At 40.0% G+C, this 25,265-nt stretch overlaps 1 protein-coding gene across 2 annotated transcripts in view; it reads right to left on the minus strand.

The window, feature by feature from the left end:
• Nucleotides 1-4,830: 4,830 nt before the first annotated feature.
• C19H4orf47 (chromosome 19 C4orf47 homolog) overlaps nucleotides 4,831-25,265 on the minus strand; it is a 22,654-nt gene continuing 2,219 nt past the window's right edge. Inside the window, exons 3-8 of one of the 2 annotated variants that reach the window (XM_021219864.2) lie at nucleotides 22,496-22,715; nucleotides 19,670-19,807; nucleotides 19,488-19,563; nucleotides 13,911-14,090; nucleotides 7,457-7,626; nucleotides 4,831-5,041 (exon numbers count right to left, since the gene is read on the minus strand). In XM_021219864.2, the coding sequence (XP_021075523.1) occupies nucleotides 4,975-5,041; nucleotides 7,457-7,626; nucleotides 13,911-14,090; nucleotides 19,488-19,563; nucleotides 19,670-19,807; nucleotides 22,496-22,715 (851 nt within the window). In that variant the 3' untranslated portion in view covers nucleotides 4,831-4,974. The remainder of the gene's footprint in view (nucleotides 5,042-7,456; nucleotides 7,627-13,910; nucleotides 14,091-19,487; nucleotides 19,564-19,669; nucleotides 19,808-22,495; nucleotides 22,716-25,265) is intronic. The other variant, XM_029532021.1, reaches the window with a different exon arrangement.

Here is a 25,265-nt window from a genome sequence, read left to right on the forward strand (position 1 = left end):
ACGGGGACACTGTAACTTTGACACGGGTTGTACGGGGGACACTGTAACTTTGACACAGGTTGTACGGGGACACTGTAACTTTGACACAGGTTGTACGGGGACACTGTAACTTTGACACAGGTTGTACGGGGGACACTGTAACTTGAAAACATTTAGTAATCCTCTTAACTGTTGAAAACTGAAGAGTGTTCCAGGGAACACAATATAAATTGCTTGATAGCTCTAAGCAGCCAGAATGCCTGGCTTCCCACTTCTGGTTGCACGGCCTTGAACATGAGATTTAACCTTTCTCTGCCTCCATCTCTTCACTGGTTATGTGAACACCAAATGGTTGACAACCACAAACACATTTAAACAGAATGGTAGACAGAATGGCTCCCAATGCATAATAAGCATTAACTATTAGTTCACTTTTTTGATGCTTTAAACAAAATACCATAATTGAAAATGCAGTGATAAATAATAAAACATCAGATTAATAAATTAACTTATAACAAATTATTCAGTGTATAATGATGAAATAGGTGGTTCAAGCATATGTTACTGCTTGGGAAATGCTTTTAATTCAGTCTTCAGGAGAATTCTTTCTGATAAATAGTGCAGATGAGAAAAGTGTCAAAAGGTTAATTTGTTCCAATATACATAGCTAGAGCCAGTCATTTATATACGCACACATATACCATAGCTGGTATGAGCTGTGACATTTACATATAAAAAGATCAAGCAGTATCTTTAGAAACAGCGATCTTGGTACTATTTCCAGAAAGTTATACTGTACTAGGGCTGGACTATCCAGCTGCTCTTAGAGTATCTTGCTCCTTGTGTCTCTTTTTAAGATGTATTCTTTGAGAATTTCATACAGCATATTTTTTATCATATTCTTTTCCACCACCCCCCAAGTCCACCAGACCCTGCCCACCTAATTTTGTGTTCTTGCATAAATAAATAAATATACAAACAAGCAAACAAGCAAATAAATAAATAAAACCCAAAACCAAAAATCCACTAAAAGCATGGAGTGCATTTTGTGTTGGCCAACTGCTCCTGAGATTGCAGCCTGCCCTGTAATGTGGTTGATATGCACAGCATCAGACTATTGAAGACAACTGACGATGCCCACCCAACAGCTGTCACTGGGGAATAGGTTCTTGCCTGGGGTGAAACCATGTTGAGATTTTTGTGCCACGTGCTTGCACGGGTCTTATGAGTTCATGCGTGCAGCTGGACTGTCATGTCTGGAGGACACTGTTCCCTTGGAGTCATCCACCACCTTCGGACCTTACAATCTCTCCATCTTCTCTGCACATAGATCCCCGAATCTTTAGAGGAGGAGTGTGATAGAGACACCCCAGTCAGGGCTGAGCACTCCAAAATTTCTGTCTCTGCACACTGTCCAGTTGTGGGTCTCTGTGTTACTATCCACCTGCTGTGAGAAGGAGCTTCCCGTCAGGTGTGTGATTAGTGAGGAGCCCCCCCCTCCTCTTCTTCCTGCCTTCCCGTGGTGAATTTTGTCTCAGAGACCTTTGCCCTGCTGAAGGCAAGATGATGCCAGGAAATGCTAAAAATGGGCATCTTCCCCTGAAATTCCAAGCTATAGCTGTTAGGCCAGATGGTGAATTCAAGGATAGAAGACTAATACAAAAGGAAATATGCTACGTTCTCCTTTTACTCCCCCAACTTCCCTTCCCTGTGCCCCATGGAGGTCATTACTTTCAGGGTAGATAGGGTAGATAAACTTAAGAAGCATGCTGGCAAGTGACTGGTACTTTATTCGTGCTGAGGCACAAAATATGGTGTGATTCAAGATATGCCTTCCTTAGATACCATAGAAAACATTGATGTAACAGTCAAAGAACACACAAAAACCAAAAAGCTCCTGACCCAAAACATCCAGGAAATCCAGGACACAATGAGAAGACCAAACCTAAGGATAATAGGTATAGGAAAGAGTTAAGATTCCCAACTTAAAGGTCCAGTAAATATCTTCAACAAAATTATAGAAAAACACTTCCCTGACCTAATGAAAGAGATGCCCGTGAACATACAAGAAACCTACACAACTCCAAATACACTGGACCAAAAAAAAGTTCCTCCTGTCACATAACAATAAAAATACCAAATGCACTAAATAATTGTAAAAGCAGTAAGTGAAAAAAGTCAAATAACATATAATGGCAGGCCTGGCTGGGCAGTGGTGGTGCACACCTTTAATCCCAGCACTTGGGAGGCAGAGGCAGGTGAACTTCTGAGTTCAAGGCCAGCCTGGTTTACAAAATGAAGTCCAGGACAGCCTGGGCTATATAGAGAAACCCTGTCTCAATTTTTTTTTTTAAAAAAAAGGCAGGCCTATCAGAATTACACCAGACTTCTCTCCAGAGACTATGAAACCAGAAGATTCTGGGCAGATGTCATACAGACTCTAAGAGAACACAAATGCCAGCCCAGGCTACTATACCCAGCAAAACTCTCAATTACCATAGAGGGAGAAAACAAGATATTCCATGGCAAAACCAAATTTACACCATATCAACAAATCCAGCCCTACAAAGGATAATAGATGGAAAATACCAACCAAACTACATGCTAGAAAAATCAGGAAAGTAATCTTTCAACAAACCCACACAAACATAATTCCACCTCTAACATCAAGACTAATAGGAAGCAACAATCACTTTTCCTTAATATCTCTTAATGTGAAAATTAATATTACCAGAATATCCTAATCAATTGAAATTCAAAAATATGAGGAATTAGAAATTTGTTGGCTGTTATCCAGTGGTCTCTCTAACTTGGTAATTGGAGAAATAGGTCCAATATTGTACAATCCATATACACTTTCTGCTTGTTTGTACATGACAGGGTCTTGCTGTGTGCCACATAATGGTCTTAAAATCATGCTTCTCCTATTTCAGCCTCTCTATTAGTAGGACTGTTTATTTGATGTTTTTACACTATGCTATGGTTTTCAGAACAGCTTACATATCTCAAAATTATTTATACAGCCAAAAGAAATGTAGACAATTAATTTGGGAGGTGACTTGTAAGAGAACAACGAAGAGAGAGACTGAATGTTTTGTTTGATTTTTATAATTGTATCAATTTTGAAGAAGAGGACTTTATAAGTTACTCTTTTTCTGAGATGAATGCTTTTTAAAATCATCACAGCCAATGAACCAGAATCTTACCCTCACCTAACGTCTGTGCCACCCTCCAAGCAGAGCCATTGTCCATTGAAACAGTTGATAAATGACTTCATGGATAGAATATCTTAATACACACACCATTTCTTAAATGAATGTAACCTGTTCCCCGTGGGCTGAGAATGAAGACAGTCACTCAAGTCAAACAGCTCTGACCATAGCAGGAAATCTGTATCCAAAAACAGTGCCTACAGTTCATTCCTTGACGCAGCAGAACTGTCAACTCTTAGCTTAGCTACAATGGAGGTAGAATTCTTTGGTGATGTGAGGGACATTGAAGTACAGCCTTATTACAATGAACTCCAATGTCTAAAAATTGTTCTTATTTTGGGTTTGTACCAGAGTAAGAGCCAAGATTTTAAAGCTCTATTAAAAACAAAACAAACAGAAAAGACTTTATCTATTTATGTTCATTTAATAACATACCCACCACTTTTATGATTGGTATAAAAATATATATTGTGTTAAATATAATTTAAAAAGTTAGTTCAATTAAAAAAAAAAAAAGAAGAAGAAGATATGCCTTCCTTACAGGGTTGGGAAGTCAGTCTTTCTTCCGCTGGTGAGAATGGCTGTTGCAGTAAATCTCTTCATTCCCAAATATGCTCTGGCAATGAAAACTCAACTCAATTAATATGAATACAGGCTGTGCGCCTAGATTGGGCAGAACAACTGCTACACTACCATCTTCCACATCTATGAGACCCTTAGAACTTGCAGTTTCTCCAGGCCATGTGCTTCTTGCTCAGCTTTTCTTCTTCTTTCTCCTTTGTGTCCTCCCCTCCCCTTCTGCTCCACCTTCCCTTTTATCTACCCAATCATCAGTTCTCCTTTACTTTACAAATTAAGGTGGGAAGCAGGTTTACAGGAAATCACCTGAGTGCTGACTTATTCCTCAACTACTACTCGCAGGAGACCAGAATTAACATCAAATATAATTAGCTCCAGGGCTATCCACAGCAAAGGTCGGCTCAGTCTCTGGGCATTGTTCCTTTGTAATGCCTACTCAACCTGAACAGAGGGAAATAAAGGGTGTTTTGTTTTGTCCCATTTTGTGGGATGCCTCTCTGTTCAAATGATGCTGTCCTCTGTTTATAGAAGATTTTGTTAGATAAGGTCCCATTTATGAATTGTTGATGGGGGGAACCTGTTCAGGAAGTCCTTCCCTATGCAAATGAGTTCTGCCACATTAGTTAACTCCTCCATGGTCCAGTTAACATTTATAAACCTTTTTACAAGTATTGAGCAATGTTGTTAGATGCTTTCTAGCACAGATTAATGGCTTGCTAAAAAGTTTATCTCAGTCCTCACTCACTGATGGTGGGTAAGAAAACTACTCAAGTCATAACTACATCCTAATTGAATGGAATGTATAGACTTAAGTTGTCAAGATAGACATCAGTTAGCAGTCCATTGCCTCTAACTCTGTCATATTTGAGTGATGTGTGTCCAAGAATGCATAATGAAGCTGTTTTGTAGGGAACTACATGATGCTGTCTTCTTTCTTTAGAAAACTTTTATTCCTCATGGATTACACTTCAAGATTTGACTTTTTTTTTTTTTTTTTTTTTTTAAGGCTTACATTATACCTAGAAATGTAGATCTAAGAATATAGGTCAGCAACCCCGGATTACATCATTAGCCAACATTATTTATTAAACAGCATTATGATCAGGAAGGACATCAGAGTTGAGCCTCATGTTTAAATTTCCTTTACCCGCTATGGAGCCATTTGTTCCAGAACATTGTGTACTCTCCAAGCCTCCAAGAGGATCTAGAAGACTAACTGCTTTCCCAGCATGGCTGAGGAGGCATTCTTGTAGTTCTTCACATTTAATGCCCTAAAATCAGAAAAGAAATGCGCATTTAATCTTACTAGTCTAGATACTATACCTTCACATTCTTTAAATGTTCGTGTTATTTTATGACATAAAATCCTACAGCAATTGGCTGTGGTGCTGGTAAACTTGGGGCCTGACACACTCCAGATAAGGAATCTGTTACAGAGCTCTTTGGAGCCCCAGCCAACAAGCAAAATATTCTCATCGACTAAAAAAAAAAAAAAAAAAAAAAAAAAACCAACAACTTTGAATTAAAAACAGGTATACTTAGAAAATCTAAGAAGCAGAAAAAAATTATGAAATACATTTTACTGCTAGTACCCGTAAGTTTATTCGTTTTCAAATTAGTATAGAAAGGTTTGAAACTGGACTCAGGGTGATTATGATCACGTAAAATGAGGCTTCAATAAGCTTAAAGCTACTAATATACAAAAAACTTCTGGGTTTTTCTGAAGAACAGTCACTGCTTCTCTGCTCTAAGCATCTTACGAGTGCACCAGAGAACTCTCTCAGCTTTGCTGATGAAGAGAAGAGACCACAGAAGACTTAACAACCCCACAAAACATCCCAACTAATTGAAGGTAGGTATGAAGAAGAAAATCCCAGTTTCATTGTCTGTTCTATTAGATGAAGTTGGCAGAGAACTGACAGAGCCACTGACCGATGGCTTATCAGAGGATAAAGCTAAAAGGATAGAGAATAAAGGTTCCATGTCTCCTATTTCCAGATCAATGCTCTGCCAACTGGCCCACACAGACCAGCATTCCTAAATGCAAAGGCTTAAATAACGAATTTACCCTAATATGCAGAGTATCTGAATCACCAGGCTGTATGGGGAAGCTGCTTAGAGAAATGGCTCAGCTTTAATTCTTTCAGAGTATTTTAATTTTGTTAATGCTAAATCTATTTCACTTTACAAAACTGTAAAGTACTTTGATGAATAGACAACATTATGTATATATTAATATATATTTGTATTATACACACACATATGAATATCAGATACATTGTCATCATCATCAATTATCAACAAAGTACATCTCCAAAACCTGTTCACCTGAACCTACAGGAAGAGTCAATACAAACCAGCTCCATATTGCATCTAATGAGGACCTTATTGCCTTGTAAGCCAGAGACTTACACGGTTTCACTTCTATTTACCACTTGGTGATGTTATAGCTACTGAAATCTAGCATTTGTAAAAATGATCATTTAACATAAAATCTGCCTGTAGTACATTCTAGGTGATTGCAATATTGTTACATTTTAAAAGATGAGTTCATGGGAAAAACTAATTGCAATATTTCCAATGAAGTTTAAAACAAATGTACATGTAATAATCACAGGGTTAAAAGCAATAGGAAAACATAGTCTCCTGTAGTTAATGCTGCTGATGTTTACAAACAATCAAGAAATAACTACGAGCTTAGCATCTTGTCTAACAATATAAGAATCATACAGCTGCATAAGCAAAAATACCTATAATGTAAGGTGTAACACAATAATAATCTGCAACAGACCAGTTATATAGAGTTTCAGTAGAAGCTTTGCCTGGGGATATCAGCCAAGACTGTAGGGAAAAGCCAGTAGGAAGCAGAAGAGAAGCAGACGAACCATCTCATTAGCAATGTAGCAGGCAGACTAAATAATAGTTGATATACTATGGATTTCATGGAACTGAAGCAAAGAGTGCATTTAAATAAAGAAGAAGGACCACATAGCAGGCATGGCCACACAGACTTCAGTTCTTCTTACTAAAACACTGTAAACTAGACAGCATTTGATAATATACACATATTTTTATATGTACTTATATTCTCATTATCTAGAATATATCTTAATTTTACAGGTAGATACTGGGACAGAACTTTCAAGGGTCATTAGGATTCCACATAATTGCTGAATAATAGTTAATGTTACTGTGTACATAATATCCAAGGAGTCTCAAGTGACTCATAATGAATACCTTCCATAACGGAAGCAACAATCTATAACATGCTGACATTGCCTTGTTTTTAAAGTTTTACGTGTATGAGTGCTTTGCCTGCATGTATGTCTATGAACCACGTGGTATGTGCAGAGGCCAGAAGAAGGCCTCAGATCTGCTAGATCTGGAGTTCCAGATGGTTGTGAGCCACCAGGTGGGTTCTGGGAATCCAATCCAGGTTCTCTAGGAGAGCAGCCCATGCTTTTAAGCACTGAGCTCTCTCTCCAGCCCCTGTGCTCAGCTCTTCCATTTTAAAACTATGTACAATAGAACTGGAAAAGACCAAAGACTTAGAGAACTTGCTGGCTTTGCAAAGGACCCAGCAGAGCCCCCAGACAGGCAGCTCACAGCCATCTGTACTGGTTAGGGCATCAAAAAGGTAGAAATAATCTTTCTCGGTTTACAGACTGAACATAGGTTAAGCCTACCTTTTGACATTCAGCGCCATTATACTTTCAACGGGTCTGCTTTTCGGTCCATTGGGTGGGTGGAAAACCCTTTCACCTTTCGAAGGAATCGCCTTTCCCACTTTGACCATGTAAGGGTCAGCTGAGTGTACTGGGTAAGGGTCAAATGCCCCTGCTTTCATTCCACCAGCCTACAAGCAAGATAACTCATTATCAGTTTGTAAAATGCCTCTACAAAATCACACAGTCATGAAGTTCCTATATACTTTTCTAGCCGACAGAGTTGGTTTTACATTTAAAGAAAGTTATTCATTCTGTTCAAATCCCAGAAAAGGGTCTCTCTTTCCTCTAATTATGTAGGATCCAATCATTGTAATGCTAGTAGTTTTCTATAAAAAAATGATGGAAATGTTTGTGGAAGATAATATTCTATGCTGTTACCAAGCATTGTTTTATAGCAACTTTAATCGGGCTATCAACTAGTAATTTAGTAAGCCTATTGATGAAGAAATGAGACAAACATAAGCTATATTTCTCTATGGAAGGGGATAGGGAACTTGGCATTAACAATCCTCCCACCCAAAGGAATAGCATGGCCATAGATGGAGCACAGAAACTGTGTCTAGTAAGAGAAGTTCATGTAAATATGTTCTACCTATGTGATATAGACCTGAAATCATTTGGACATGTTAAACTGACTTGACAGGATGTTTATCTTTATGTTATATAATCACTGAGATAATTTTATGTGGTGACATATGGCTGTAATTTCAGCCAAGAGCCAAGGATTGAAATCTTCACTTTGAAGCCTATCTGGGCTTCTATTAACCAGTGCTGGTGGGTAATAGTTAGGGGAGGAGGGGAAAGAAGATAGGGCTATAGCTCAATGGCAGAGAACGTGCCTAGAGAGGGTAAAGCCCTGGGTTTGATCCACAGTAATGTAATGACAAGAAGGAAAGAAAATAAAAGCAAGCAAACCAGTTCATTCTGTGACATTATAATCCATCTAATTAAGAATCCTTTTGCTTATAATATTTAAAGCCAAATATATGTAGATTAAAACTAGAGAGTAGTTATATACATATACTTTTTCTCAAAGTATTATGTGTATATTTTTAATTAACCAGAATAGTTTTCTGTTTTCAAATTCTTTATTTCATAGTTATCACAGAATGTTCAGGCATCCTTGGGAAGCATCCCATGAAAGAACTAACACTAGTGTGCACTATTAGATGAAACATAAATATCCAAGACATCTTTTTTTAAATTATTTTCTTTATTTACATTTCAAATGCTATCCCAAAAGTTCCCTATACAACCCCCCCCGCCCCGCCCCTGCTCCCCTACCCACCCACTCCCACTACTTGGCCCTGGCCTTCCCCTGTTCTGAGTCATATAAAGTTTACAAGACCAAGGGGCCTCTCTTCNCAATGATGGCTGATTAGGCCATCTTCTGCTACATATGCAGCTAGAGACTCGAGCTCAGGGGGTACTGGTTAGTTCATATTGTTGTTGCACCTACAGGGTTGCAGCCCCCTACAACACCTTGGGTACTTTCTCTAGCTCCTCCATTGGCGGCCCTGTGTTCCATCAATAGCTGACTGTGAGCATCCACTTCGGTGTTTGCCAGGCACTGGCATAGCCTCACAAGAGGCCGCTATATCAGGGTCCCTTCAGCAGAATCTTGCTGGCATGTGCATTAGTATCTGGGTTTGGTGGCTGATGATGGGATGGATTCCCGGATTATCCAAGACACCTTGAACAGGTCATTCTACAAAGGAGACACTGTGCTGGCTAGCTTTTATGTCAATTAAACACAAGGTAGGGCCATCTGGGAAGAAGTAATCTTAATCAAGGAAATGCCTCATTAAGATTGGCCCATAGGGAAGCATGATGGACATTCTCGTGATCAATGACTGGTACCATCCCTGGGCTAGTGGTCTGAGTGTATGTAAGTGGTCTGAGCTTCACAGTAAGCAGCTCTCCTCCATGACTTCTGCTCCAGTTTCTGCCTCCAGGCCCTCTAGTCTCCTGACCTGACTTCCCTCAGCAATGGATTTGTAGACTGTTATAAACCGTTTCCTTCCCAAGTTGCTTTCATCCTGGTGTGTCATCATAGCAACAATAATCCTAAATAAGACAGAAAGTGGTACAAAGATAGTGGGCTATTGCTGTGACAGACCTGACCATGTTTTGGGGAAAGACACATGGAAGGCATTTTGGAACTTTGAGTTAGAAAGGCTATTGAGTGGTCAGAAATTAGTAGGCTGTTCTGTGGGAGCTTGGAAGATAAGAATTTTGAGAGCAAAGCTAAGGATGGAGGCCTGGATTGTGAGATCAAAAAGGAAGTTTGAGAATCTTTCAGTAGGGCCATTGGTCATTTTGAACTAAGAACCACTAAAGAGGTGCTGGGGTTGATCCTGTGCACTGTGTATTCAGATGCTGAGTTCTGTGCCTTCAAATCAGTCTACAGTCTGGGCATAGGCATTGTATTAACCAATGTAGTGCAAAGAATGCTCCCCAATAGTCTCTGGTTGGATAATAAAAGGTTAGCGCCTATGACTGGGCAGGAGAGAGGAAGAAGAGACTTGAGATTAATAAGGTGGTCTCGGGTAGGGACTATGAAGAGGAGAAGAAGAAGAAAGTCAACCATGGGCAGAGGGACCATGAGCATGTGGCCAAGAGACGCTTGCCCTGAGCACATACATGGAATAAAGCAAACCAGGCAAAACTCAAACAGCGAGTAACATGGGGCCTGTGTCTGGGATGTAGGGTTGTATAGCTCAGAACCTGCCCAGTCTAGACCTACAGCTTGTTAATAAAAGTACCAGGTTTCTGTGTCTTTTATTCCAGAGCTAAATGGGTTAGAGTGGGGCAGAACCCCCCAACCCCATAAAATTATTTCAACATATGATATCTAGGGTTCAAATTGACAACCTTGAGATGAAGAGTCTCGTGACCTCCCAACTGAGGGTTAAAGATAAAGATTTTACTTATTGATGATAACTTAGAGTGATGTCACACAATAGATTATGTGTTTGGTTTTAGAGAATTTGGAGAACTGAGATATGTACACATATTGATGCACAATGCTATTGATGCATGCTTGGAATTCCAACAGGCATTTGCCTTAAATTCTAAAAAGGGTGATTTTAAGATTAAACATTTATTAGAGACGATGGCTATCTCAGAAATGCCTTTACAAATTAAAGCTGATGATGCCCAGGCATACGCATCCATTAGAATACAACAACTTTTTAGACATTATGACATAAAACCTGCTTCTGGGACAGCTCCACAGAAAGCCGGTAACCTCACTTGGGCCATCACCACAGACTGCTCCAGTCAGGACTTGAGTTAAGCCCTCACCTTTCTCAGCACACAGAGACGAGACAGCACACGCTACAGCTAACTTTCTTAAGACTGACTTGGCTATTATCCCAACTTGGGGGTGAGAGAGGGAAAGAAAAGTGACACCTCAAATCAACAGTAAACCATTTTAAGAGAACTATGCCTCATTCGCAAAAGATGGGGTAGATGTTTTATGGGTGTTCTATGGGTGATGAATGTTTATTGATTTAGGAGAGTTGGTTACATATTGCTAATGGTCTTGGTCAGGGAGGAAACAGTAAGGGAGGTTAGATTCAGGAATTCCTTTTTCTCTCTTCCCCCCCCCATCCTCCTTTCTCTCTTATCTATTAGGGGAGAAAGGAGAGAAGGGATGAAAAGAAGGGGGAATATAAGAATAATATAAGAATAATGGGGAAAGGTAGATTATTGAATCTACTTTTAGACCAAAGAGTACTAAAACAAGCCAAAAACCTTACATTGGTATAGATCCTTGTATCTTGATGCAAATTTGAGGTTATATTTTGCTACAACATAATATGTATATATATATATTTTTTTCATCTGCTATTTGAGACATTGTACCTAAGTGATTCTTTAAAATGCAACATTAAGTTCCAACCCTTTTAAGGGCTGCTATTATAAACTGTTTAGCATAATTAAGAAATGCAAGTTAGCAGTAAAACAATCAAAGTCATGGTCACGTTAGATACTAGTCTAGTTAACAGAAATATGCTTCCTAGGTTGAACAGATAAGAAATAGCTAGTAACAAACAATATTTGCTAATTCAGATATACTAGAGAGATGGTCTTCAAAAGCCTCAGAAAGCTATAGATTATGGCATTTTAAGATGTTTTATTATTTTATGTTTTTTTAAACTTGAAACATATCAGCTCTTGCCAGCACCCCTTTCTGCTTCAAAGAAGATGATGAGCATCCAAGAATCTCCTTATGGGGTTTGCTTCAAATGTGGCAAAACTGCCCTTGCTTCAACTACTTCAACTGGACAAACATGGATGCAGGGAAGTCAACTGAACAACTGTGCAAGAAAAAGGTAGGCAAGTACTTCATGATTCCTGTTTCACAGAAAAGTCTGTCAGATATACTGGGCCATAAGGCTGATGCTCCTACAACTCAGAGATATTTGGGGGTAACTATCCAGACAGCCAACTTTCTCTAACGTTTCATTAATTTTGGAAGCTGCTGGCCTGCACCTCCTACTTAGATAATATTTATTCCTTCTCAGATCTCCGGTGGGATTGAAGACTAGATACCTACAGTCTCACAATTAAGGCTTAAGTTATTTAGGATTTAAATGGTTTACTGTTGATTTGAGGTGTCACTTTTCTTTCCCTCCCCCCCCCCCCAAGTTGGGATAATAGCCAAGTCAGTCTTAAGAAAGTTAGCTGTAGCATGTGCTGTCTCGTCTCTGTGTGCCGAGAAAGGTGAGGGCTTAACTCAAGTCCTGACTGGAGCGGTCTGTGGTGATGGCCCAAGTGAGGTTACCGGCTTTCTGTGGAGCTGTCCCAGAAGCAGGTTTTATGTCATAATGTCTAAAAAACGTGTTGTATTCTAATGGATGCGTATGTCTGGGCATCATCAGCTTTAGTTTGCAAAGGCATTTCTGAGATAGCCATCGTCTCTAATAAATGTTTAATCTTAAAATCACCCTTTTTAGGCTCGGTTCTCCAAGCTCTATAAAACGAAACACATAATCTATTGCATGGCATCGCTCTAAGGTATCATCATTAAGTAAAATCTGTATTTTTAACCCCCAGTTGGGAGAGCATGAGACTCTTAATCTCAAGGTTGTGGAGAAGCAAGGAAAGATTAGACTCCCTAACCTTAATTATAAAAGCAACTAAAAGTGATCCAGAAGAAATGAGCAGATAGACCAGTCAGTTGGAATGTAAATTAAGAAATATGTTCTCAAAAGTGAGAATTTTACTTTATAAAGATAACCCTTTGGGGCTAGAGAGATGACTCTGTGGTTAAGGAAGCTGGCTGCTTCTGCAGAGATCCCAGGTTCTGTTCCCAGCACCTATACTGGGTGACTCACAACTCTCTGGAACTCTATGTCCAGGGACCCTATACTGTCTAGTGCCCTCCACCTGCATGTATATGATGCTCATGTATCCATATTCATAGATGCAACAGACTAGAGAAGGTATTTAAATACAAAGGACAAGAATATATGTATCCTTGTAAAGTCTACAGCAAGATGAGAAGGATCTGCCAGGAACAGAAAGGTGTTCAACTATGTTCATAAACAGTCAAAGCACTTTTGTTTTTATGCACACCACTTAGAAGCTTCTGAAAAAAGCAGTGGGAGACAATTATTTTCATTGTTTCAAAACTTACAGGATGGCTTTCAAAACTTCATTGGAAATTTAATCATATCTGAAGCAAACAGCAATGGTTTCACTGTAATACCTTTCTCATTCCAGTCATGCTTTGTGGCTCCGGTGTGTGTGGTGTGTGTGTGTGTGTGTGTGTGTGTGTGTGTGTGTGTGTGTGTGCGTGCTTGCTTATACATTCATGCACTCATGTGTACAGACAGCTCTGCTTGTCAGTACATGAGCGTGTGGGGGTCAGACATTGATATTAGGTGCCTTCCTCTTCCAAGTGCCACCTTACGTGTTTGAGACACGGCGTTCTCTAAATCTGGAGCTCATTCTTGGCTACACTGGCTGGCCAGCAAGGCCCTTCTGATCAGCCTGTCTCCTCCCTCTGCCCTACACCTATTACCAAAGTTACAGGCGCATGCTGCCAGGCTGAGCTTTGCCTGGGTGGTAGGGGTCCAACTGGAGGTCATCACAGCCATCTCCCCAGAATGCTTTGTGGCCTTATAGGATCTTATAAATGTCACACAAAGAAAGGCTTACATGGGCACTTCAATGATTTGACAGCAAAACACAGGTTCTTCCCACCCCCAGCATCCTCTATTTCCTCATTCCCTCTGGCCTTACTATATAGCCTAGGCTAGACTTGAACCCCAAAATCCTCGTGCTTCAAATACAGCAGGATGGGGATTACAGACATGCCCCATCCCACCCACCCCCACACACTGCTTGAGATTGTGTTTCTTTATAATGCTCAATTACTTCTCATCCCAAAAGTTTTTACCTTTTTACCAGGAGAGGAGGGCTTAAAGGGCTTTAAAGACATTTCCTTCTTTTCTTCTCTCCTAAGTGGAGGTAAATGGTGCTCTAAAAAATAAGGGTTAGAATCAAAATAGTCCTTTGGGTGAAGATGCAACTTGAAAGGTGACCCTTTGATGAGTCGATGGTGTTCTTCACTTTCTTTCTGTGAATTGAAGAGTTTGAAAGTTAGACACAATTCAAGACCAAAATCACCATTTAAATTAGCTGTCTATGTGCAGATTCTAAAACACATGCCACTGGGTGTGCTGTTGAAAACATTCCCTTATGTTCAACTTATATGGTTAAAAGATGGAGAGGGAGGATAAAGGAGGGAAGGAGGGAACAAGGGAGTGAGGGAAGAAGGGAGAGAAAGGAAAAAGGGAAGGAAGGGAGGGAGGGAGGATGGCAACATGCCTGCTGATGAGTAGGCACAACCTTCACTTTGGACAGGATTGACTTGAGATGTAAGGGTCTGTCACCTGAACAAGTCCTCACTGCGGTCCTGGACAGTGGAAAGGAAAAAGGGTTGGTCTCTAAGTCCAATCCCGGCTCCTTCCTACTTTTTAGCATTTTTCAAGAATTAAAGGAAAATGCTGACCTTTGGTGTCACACCTTTGAATGTAATGAGAATACTATTTTCCCTTGATGTTGTTAAAGATCAAATGAGATTATGTAGAGAAAGCATTTGCCACATGGTTGGCCCTTAGCAAATATCAGTTTTTAGTTTTAAGCACAAAAAGTACTTGGTGCTTACACTATAACATTTTTATATTATAGAATGTCTAGCAATATAATACTCAAGCAAAACAGAAGTTATTTTTTCAGTCTTATATTACAATCCTTTCTATGTGGAAGAACTAAATTTAAAATTGCTAGTTCTTAAAAGAACAGCAAAAAGATTGTGAAATACAGATTTAGAAAGATAAAATATTGATTTTTTTTTAAATTCTTACACACATGAGATTTGATGTTTCATCATTTAACAAACTGAATGGGAACAATTTAAATGAGATCAAAGTGCTCAAGAGAAGACGTTAGTAGGTTGTGCTGGCTAGATTTATCTCAACTTGACACAAGCGAGGATCATATGGAAAGTGGTACTCTCAGTTGGGAAAATGCCTCTATCATAATGTAAAGTAGCATAAAGACAGGCACATCAATCAATGGAATCAAATTGAAGATCCAAGCCAGGCGTGGTGGCGCACGCCTTTAATCCCAGCACTTGGGAGGCAGAGGCAGGCGGATTTCTGAGTTCGAGGTCAGCCTAGTCTACAGAGTGAGTTCCAGGACAGCCAGGGCTACACAGAGAAACCCTGTCTCAAAAAAAAACAAAAACAAAAACAAAAAAAAATTGAAGACCCAGACATAAGTCCACACACCTATAAACACTTGATTTTTAACAAAGAGGTCAAAAGTACACAATGAAGAAAAGACAGCTTCTTCAACAAATGGTGAGTAAATGGGGTTGGCTGTATGAAGAAGAATACAAACAGATCATATTTATCACCCTGCACAAAATTTAACTCCAAGTGGATCAAGGACCACAATGTAAAACTAAATGCACTGAATCTGATAAAAGAGAAAAATAGGATAGGTTTAAATTCCTTGGCACAGAAAAGGACATTCTGAACCGAACATTGACAGCATAGCCACCAACAACAATTGATAATTAATACATAAGACCTCATGAAGCTAACATCTCTCAGTTCAGCAATGGACATGATCATGGGGCAAAGCAGCAATCTACAGAATGGGAAAAGATCTTTGCCAATTATAAATCTATTAAAGAATTAGTATCTAAAAGATATATATAGATAGATATAGATGTATGTATATATATGTGTGTGTGTGTGTGTGTGTGTGTAAAACCTGAACATCAAGAAAACAAATAAGCCAACTGAAAAATTGGGAAAGAACTAAGCATAGAGTCCTTAAAAGACAAATAGCTGGAGAACTTAAATGTTTAACATCCTCAGTCACCAGGGAGACAGAAATTAAAATTACTCTGAGATGCCATCTTACACCAGTCAGAATGGCCAAGATCAACAAAACAAATGGTATCTCATGCTGGTGAGGACATGGAGCGAGAGGAGCCCTCGTCTATGATGAGAGGAGTGCAAGTTATGGGAACCAGTGTGGCCATTCCCCAGGAAGCTGGGACTCCATCTATCTCAAGACCCAGCTGTACTGCTCTTGGACACTTAACAAATGACGCTTTATCCTACCCCAAGGACACTTGCTCAGCCATATTCACTGATGTTCTATTCACAATAGCCAAAAATTGGAAACACCCATGACGTCTATCAACTGATGAATCGACAATGAGAATGTGGTACATGTATACAATAGAATATTATTCATCTGCTAAGCAATGTGAAATTCTCAGGTAAATGGCTAGAACCAGAAAAAAACAAATCATCCCAAGAGAGGTCACCCCAAAAGACAAATATGTGTTTCTCTCCTATGTGAACGATGGCTTTTAAACCGTTTATACGTATGCTGCAATCTGAATAACCATAGAAGTTACGTGCCTAGTAAGGAACCAGCAGAAAGGAGAGGAGCTCTCAAGGAAGAGGAAATAGAATATATTGCTATGGAGAGATGGGGGGGGACAGGAGAATTAAATAGGGAAAGGCATGGAAGTGAGGGGTAAGGGAGGATAAGGGGAGAGACAAGTAGAGGTCACTTGAAAATCCATATAGGAACCTACTACTATAGATGCTTCAGACAGATAGGAAAGGAATCTAAACAGAACCAACAAGTAACAGGGGAAACGAAGCCCCAACTAGACATCTTATGCTACCGAAATCTCCAGTACCAGAAATGAAAATCTTGTTAGATGTTGGTCAAAGGAGTCCTATGAAAAAACCCCAAACAATACAGGCTATTGATAAGACTATATATGTTACTCTCCATGACATGATGGTAAGGCCCTACTTGTCATCAAAAACTGAGAAGTCAAGCTGGTGTCTAACTACAAGTGTTACCCTGCTAATGTTCATGATTCTGGAAGGCTCTCTGCATGCTATGGGAGCAGAATCAATAGCTCTTCATCCTTAAGTCTTCATCAATATCTCCCAACTACATACCCCATGACCTATAACAACAATCTGCCTCCAAAATATATGGATACAATAGTGGCACAGATGTTTTGAGAGGAATCAACCACTTTCTGATTGGATTTAAAGAGCACTCGATGAGATGTAATCCATACCTGACACAGCCAAAGAGTCCAAGAATCTAGATAGGTCATTCACCTAAAGAAAACCCAATGGTATTAATTCTGCTAAAGAAATATAGCAGTAAAATGACTCTTAATGATATATTCCGATACTCAGATCAGTGCTTCATTCAGCCCTCATCGGAGAAGTTTCCTCTTGCAGCATATAATTAAAACAGATATCCACAGCTGGGCGGTGTGCAAAGAGTGAGACACTTTGGAGTACTCAATCTTAAATGAAATGTTTCACCAAAGCCCTCCCTCCCGTCAAAGGTCAGGGATCTATGCAGAACAGGAGGAAGAAAGACTCTAATAGCCAGAGATGACGGATGACTCCAAGGAAACGGTGGCTTCCAGAAACAGCGGGGCTGATGCTCATAGAAATTGAGATACTGTGAGAGTATGCATTAGGTCCTGCATAAGTTCAACCCAGATGGGGTTCCAGCAGTGAGCAGGGGAGGTAGGCATGGCCTCCCATAACCTAGAAGCTATCAGCATTTGATGCCTAATAGCAAAAACAAAGCCAGTTTTCTCTGGTGGGGTCTCACTGGGTTTGTTACCCATGCTGTAGGGCAGGCTCCACACCCTGGAACTACCCACCAACACAAAATTAACTCAATGGTCTTTTTTCTGGTTTTACTTTGCTTAGGTACTTTTTGTCTTATTGGTCTTCTGCTTGTTTTATTTTCATCTCCATTCTTGTCTGTTTGTGAGGTGTGTGTGTGTGTGTGTGTGTGTGTGTTTCTTACATTTTCTGTGCTTTTTTTATGTTTCTTTTAAAGCAGTGTTTTCTCATCCTTCCTACTGCTGGGACCCTTTAATATAGTTTCTCATGTTGTGGTGACCCCCCAACCATAAAATTATTTTGTTACTACTTCATAACTGTGATGTTGCTATGGTTATAAATTGTCATGTAAATATCTGATATGCAGGATATCAGTCATGTGACCTTAAAGAGGTCTCGAACCACAGGTTGAGAGCCACTGTTTTAAAAAGGGAGAACATAAAGGTGGATGGGTAGGAAGGTAAGGATGATCGTGGAGGAATTATGGGAAGGGAAAACATGATCAAAATATCTTACATGGAATAAAACAGGTTTTCTTCAACTACAAAGACAAGACTTGCCTACTGGTACATTTTCTTTTCTTTTCTTTTTAAGATTTATTTATTATTATATGTAAAGTACACTGTAGCTGTCTTCAGACACACCAGAAGAGGGTGTCAGATCTCATTACAGATGGTTGTGAGCCACCATGTGGTTGCTGCAATTTGAACTCAGGACCTTCGGAAGAGCAGTCGGTGCTCTTCCCTGCTGAGCCATATTGCCATTTCTTAATTGGTGACTGATATGGGAGCTCACGAATGCTGGCGCCCTTGATGCTGCTCCTGGGTGCACTAAGAAAACATATTGGCTAAGCAAGCCAATATGCAGCATCAGGTTTTGCTTCAGTTGCCACCTCCAGGTTCTTGCCCCACTTGAATTCCTGCCCTGATGTCCCTTAGTGCTGGTGTGGGACCTGAGAGCTGTAAGTTTATACATAAGGCCTTCATTCCCCCAGCTGCTATCCATGTCTTATCGCAGCAAGGGAAAGCCTAAGCCCCAGGCACATGCTGTAGCTCTCTGGGTTCTCACTCCCCTGGAGTCTTCTGCTTTGTGTCCTCTGTTTCCCTGTAGAACTCTGTGAGTTCTCAGCCATCTGCCTTCCTCTGTCCACACTGGAGCAGTGGTCTTTTAACTATTACGTTTATTCTTTGGACACTATTTCTTAAAATTTAATTTTCATAGGAATCAATTCAGGTTATAAGCTACCAAGCTCAAAGACTTCTGATTACACTGACCAGCAGTGTGTGGCCTTTGCATCAGAAATGCTAACACTTATATGATTCTAAAGCCTGCTATTAAAATGCAAATTAAAAATATTATGCGCATTGGTGTTTTGCCATACATGTTTGTCTGTTAACCACTTGCATGCCTGTTGCCAACAAAGGCCAGGAGAGGGCATTGAATTCCCTGGAACCTGAGTTACAGGTGGTTGTGAACTGCTATGTGGGAGCTGGGACTCAAAGGTGGGTCCTCTGGAAGAGCAGCCAGTGTTCTTAACCACTAAGCCATCTCTCCAGCCCCAGTCTTAAAATGTTTAAGACTCCTGTGTTTACTAGACCGTGGCCACGTTTTATTAGATACTATTTGTTTTACTAACTGCTGGCCTAGAATGCTGCTAATCAACATACGGATACCCCCAGAGATCAAAAGAGACACAACAAAATAAAATTTTATTGTGAGTTAATTTTCAAAGTGGAACAAATAAAGGTTGAAACTTTCAAGACATATGAGTTTACCTTATAGCTCTGTCTTGCAGCATCATATAAGTCAGACGAGTGTGAAAGCTGCCTGCCTATGGTAACATTGGCATAGCTAAAAAAAAAAAAAAAAAAAGAAAGGCGTAGGTAATGGTGAATGGGAGCGCAGGTGATGTTGTAAATTCATAACAAATTACACAAAGGTAGTAGGAATATCTTACCCATATCCAGTTCCTTTTTTTCCTGGGTTGGTATATAAATTCTTCCCTGGTGGCTGATACTTGTCCCTGGGTTTTGTCTGAGCACTGAAGAATGGGACAGGGCCACCAATTGTTCCATAATAGCTTCCTAATCCACTTCTTCAATGCCATTTGGAGTTTTTTTTTTTAAAGGAAGATATTAAAAAGTCAAATTCTATGTTATATACATCACCACAAGTTTACTTTAAAGGACTGAAGAAAGCGGAAACCTTGGAAGATTTACTGTACCAAACATGTGTTTCCTCCTGTGGAGTGAGGAGGGGGCCTTGAATCAACTGGAAATCAGTTGGTTACCCCTGTGGATTCTCGTCACTGTTGTACCTATGGGCATAGCTTGTCGCACTGCTCATTACTGCAGTTCACAGCTAGAAGAGTCTGTTGATGACTTCTTGACCTCAGCAGGCTACGTGGCCCCTTTGGTACAATGAGGGCTAGTCATCTGGAAGGAAGATTCCTGGTCAGTAGCAAGTTAATGTCTTGCTTTTATGATCCATATATATATGCATATATATTTACATACATATGTACATATATATAACCCCCTATGTAGGGTTAGTATAACTAAACCTATACACGTGTATATACATATGTATGTGTGTATTATATATAATATATTATATATATATGTATATATATGTGTGTGTGTCATATATAATATATTATATACTTTATTGTAATATATTTTATAATATGTTTTATATATCATATATGAAACTTATGATATATAATATTTCTCTAAGAAGCTATAGGTTGTCAAATAAAAAGCCTAATGTCAGCTGGGCAGTGGTGGCGCACGCCTTTAATCCCAGCACTCAGGAGGCAGAGGCAGGCAGATTTCTGAGTTTGAGGCCAGCCTGGTCTACAGAGTGAGTTCCAGGACAGCCAGGGCTACACAGAGAAACCCTGTCTCGAAAAACAAAACAAAAAATAAAATAAAATAAAATAAATAAAGCCTAATGTCAGATATGGGATACCTCCCCTCAACTTTGTAATCAAACAATACAAGCTATTGACATTTCTCTTGGATATCCACTAGAACTTAATAATTTAAGCCCTAGTGGTGAATATATGTGAATCACAAAAGATGGGAAAATTAACTGACCAGGAATCTTCCTTCCAGATGACTAGCCCTCATAGTACCAAAGGGGCCACGTAGCCTGCTGAGGTCAAGGAGTCATCAACAGACTCTTCTAGCTGTGAACTGCAGTAACGAGCAGTGCGGCAAGCTATGCCCATAGGTACAGCAGTGACGAGAATCCACAGGGGTAACCAACTGATTTCCAGTTGATTCAAGGTCCCCTCACTCCACAGGAGGAAACATGCCTGGTAGAGTAAATCTAGTCAAGAACCCATGATGGATAGGAATCTCACGTTCCTGGAGGTGAGCCTGCCATGAGTACTCTGCTAAACACATGTGGGCTCAAACTGCTCTCTACATTTCTACCTCTATACCCATAAGTTAGTGCAGCTCTCAGATACCAACAGAGACATTTCATTTTGCCGTGAGCAGCGGTTAACTCAGAAACTCACAAGTGGTCAAAGTGCAGAGTATAACCATCAGTGGAGTGCTCACCCACACGTGGGACGTCTGTAGCACCCCTCACCACAGGGCTCAGGGACCACTTCAGAATAGAGGGTAACAAGACTGTCAGAGTTAGAGGTGGGCGAGGACCAGAGCAAAAAGCGTTTCTGGACATGACAGGGCCACTGTACTCCTAAACTCAAAAGTGTTCGTGGCTCTCTGTACAAGGCCTTCGCGCGACCCAGCCAGTGACACGGTAGCACAGAAGGGGAAGAAGCCGAGGAGCGCCCCAGCTTAGACGCCATGGACAGGTAATGCCTCCCGGGAAAGGAGAGCTGGTTCTCTTTAAGGGTGTGGCCCCCAGTGGGTTCACCATCCTCCAGTGTATGCCCCCACACTCAGGAGTATATGAACAGCACAAATTGAACTCCTCAGGTTATTTAGAAAGGAAAAGAGGACACAAGGTTGGGGTGAGGGTGTGGAGAAATGGAAGAGGGGAGGGGGAAGAACAAATATGATTAAAACATATTATATTAATTTCTCAATTAAGAAAACACTATATTTATGAAAGAGTACCTGCTAGATGGAAGTCTGAACTATAGAAATGAAGTTTCACAAAGTTCAAGTAAACAAGCAGGAAGTTAGACCTTGGTCAGTCCTCACCTACCGTAAATGCTAAACTGAGAAAATCAAGCTTACCAAGTGTGAATGAAAAATCGTATTTTAAATCTTTGCTATATCATAGACTAGTGTCTTATGGCTTAATGGAAAGGAAAAAAAAATTAAGAATTTTCACATCGAAAGCTGGCATACTCCAACTACTGGAAATTCCCATGATCATTATAATTGTCCAGGTATTTAAAAATAATTTAACTGTGATAAATTATTTTCTTTGTTTAAAAAGGGTTTCTCTTCACTTCACATTCTTATTTATAATTTTTATAAGCAGAAAAATACACAAAGCATAAACAGCATTTTTCTAGGCATTTTCCCCATTATTACTTTTGCAAATTTTTTGAAAAAAATGTAACTTCATTATTTAGTTATATTTTTTTTATATGAAACAATAGACACCAGAGACCCAGAGAGTAAAAAAAAAAAATATGATAAAGATCTATTTAAAATTACATATCAGTTTGCATCACCCAAAATAACTGTCTCCACACAAGCCAATCATAGTTAAAAATCGAATCCTCCAGAAAGCTTCTACTTTGAGTTAGAGAGAGTCGAAGCGGACTGGTAAGACATTTCCCCACAGAACTTACGGCTTTTTCTCTCCGCTACTAGGGATGAAAGCTTTGCCGAGGTTCTTTTTGGATTCTGCCAGCATATACCGTCTCCTCACTTGATTCAAATTCACGTAGCCTTCCCCTTCAAAAATCCTTGCAAACTGGGAATCAAAGTATCCTGCCTGGAGACTGGACATTTCTTTGGTTCCCCCGGGTAGGATCTGTCTATTTTTGCTTGCAGCCTCATTAAAGGGTCCTTCAAAGATAAAAAGCATTATAACCTTGACTTCAATCCTAATTAAAGTGAACTAAAACAAAAAACGATGAGCCAATTAAACCTTTGCACTGGTAAACCACTAAAAACTCTGCACGCCGGGCAATGGTAGCGCACGCCTTTAATCCCAGCACTTGGAAGGCAGAGGCAGGCAGATTTCTGAGTTGGAGGCCAGCCTGGTCTACAAAGTGAGTTCCAGGATAGCCAGGGATACACAGAGAAACCCTGTCTCGAAAAAACCAAAAAAAACAAAACAAAACAAAACAAAACAAAAAAACCTAAGAAGTTTTCTTGAAAACATTTGAACATTTGGGCTGAAGTGAGATTTTGGTCTGTTTTTTTGTTGTATTTTTAAACTTGGTTGTTTTGTTGTTACTGTTGCTGTGTTTTTTGTTGTTTGCTTGTTTGTTTTTTTGTTTTGTTTTGTTTTGGAGACGGGTTTCTCTGTGTAGCCCCAGCGCTCCGGGAATTCATGCCTGGCCTTGAACCTGTCTGCCTCTGCTTCTGGAAGAAGCTAGGATTACAGACGTACAGCACCACGCAGAGCTGGGGTGAAGTATTACACACTCTGAACCTCAGAGCCCAGAAAGAGGCCTTAAAAGGTCATCTAGCCCAGTGGTCCCCAGTGGCCAGTAGGGGACAGTGCTTCTGGGTGATAAAGGGAGTACCACACGCTCACATAGAAGCAATCCTCTTCTTTGTGTATTAAACAGCTTTCAGTGATGACGGTGACAGTCGCAGGCGGTGGCAGACACCTCTAATCCCAGCCCTCGGGAACTAGAGACAGGTGGATCTCTGAGTTCGAGACTGTCCTGGTCAACAGTGAGTTCCAGGACAGCCAGGGCTACACAGAGGAACCCTGTCTCTGCTTCCGGGACCATGTTCACGAAGAGCACAGAGTGTTCCCAGCACTTACTTTGTCAATAAACACCTGAAACAGCCCAACAGCTGCCTAGACCGTAAACTTTCAACTGTCATATTTGCACAACAAAATAGTCCAGAAATTTGTTTAAAGGTTGCTTTTATTGTGAATACGTAGATTTTCATAATTTAAATCTTGAAGGCCTTAACTTCCTAGCGGCAAAGAATTTTTATTTTGTAAGTGTACTTCTGTAGCTACTGAAATGTGAATTCGATTTTGGTAATTTAAATTTGTTTGTTTTTAGTAGACCAGTTTTTGGTTCCTGTTTGTTTTGCATTGTTTATTCGTTTGTTTGAAGCAGGGTCTCACTATGCATCCTTGGCCGCCTGGATTTTCAAATGTAGACTGGAGTGGCCTTAGAATCATACTGATCCACCTGTCTCTTGTTACCTTAATTTAAAAAAAAAAAAAAAAAAAAAAAAGAGGTTGTGCACATCACCTCACATTCTTCCATGTAAACATCTGAATGAGTCTTTTTTGCTATGCTTCATTACCCAGATACAGTCATGGATACTGTATACCACTTTTCACTGTTAATGCTTAGCACAATACATACATTATTCTATACCTTGTTTTTCTAGTTGATCATTTGCTTTGGGCATGTTTCTATATCAGTTGATTTTTTGATATACAAAACCTTAACTGAGACTTTGAAGGTATATACTTACGTTTCTTTTTCCTTGAGACTGGTTGTCCCACAGTCCAGGCTGACCTGAAACTCCCAATCCCTCTGCCTCTGCCTCCCAGGTACTAGGATTACCTTAATGGGCCACCACCCTCAGCTAATTTTAGATTTCTTATTACGGCTTTTCTTGATAAAGAAATCTTTCAGATGTTCAGTTAGCACTGTGTTTTTCAGATGAGTGACAATGAATACCCTTCATGGAGTCAAATGCCTTTGTACACTAGCGTCCCTAGAGAGATGGCTCAGAGGTTAATCACACTTGTTCTGGCAGAGAACCTGAATTTAGCTCCCAGAACTTCAGCATCCAGGAAATCTGATTTTAGACCTTCAAGGACCCCAAGTACACATTTGGCACACATACATACATGCGGCCAAATACACATTAAATAAGCAAATAAAAACGTTACACAGCTGAATGCCCACTACTCTAGAAGAAAGTTACCAATGGAAGGAAATAAAATTACCCATGAAGAGTAAACAAAGCTGGGGCCAGAGAGATGGCTCTGTGGTTAGGAGCTCTTGTTTCCTCACACCCACATGGAAGCTAACCATCATCTGTAACTCCAGTTCCAGGAGGACCAACACCCTCTTCCGACCCCCTCAGGCACAAGACACACATGCAGGCAATATACTCATACGCATAAAATAAAAATAAATAAACAAATCTTAAAAGATTTTTTTAATAAATGAAAGTAAAGAAGCCCTGTAAAATGAGCTTCCCACTCTTAAGAAACTAAGTTCTTCCTAAGTCTGCTGCACTAAAACAAGTTGTCACAATATCAACGGTAGAACTCAATGCTCTAAAATGTATACCATTAAAAAATAAATACTGCCAGGCATGTTGGCACATACCTTTGATCTCAGCACTCTGAAGGCAGTCTCTCTCTCTCTCTCTCTCTCTCTCTCTCTCTCTCTCTCTCTCTCT

This window comes from Mus pahari, chromosome 19 (genome assembly GCF_900095145.1).
Source record: "Mus pahari chromosome 19, PAHARI_EIJ_v1.1, whole genome shotgun sequence".
In the NCBI taxonomy this organism is placed as follows: Eukaryota; Metazoa; Chordata; class Mammalia; order Rodentia; family Muridae; genus Mus; species Mus pahari.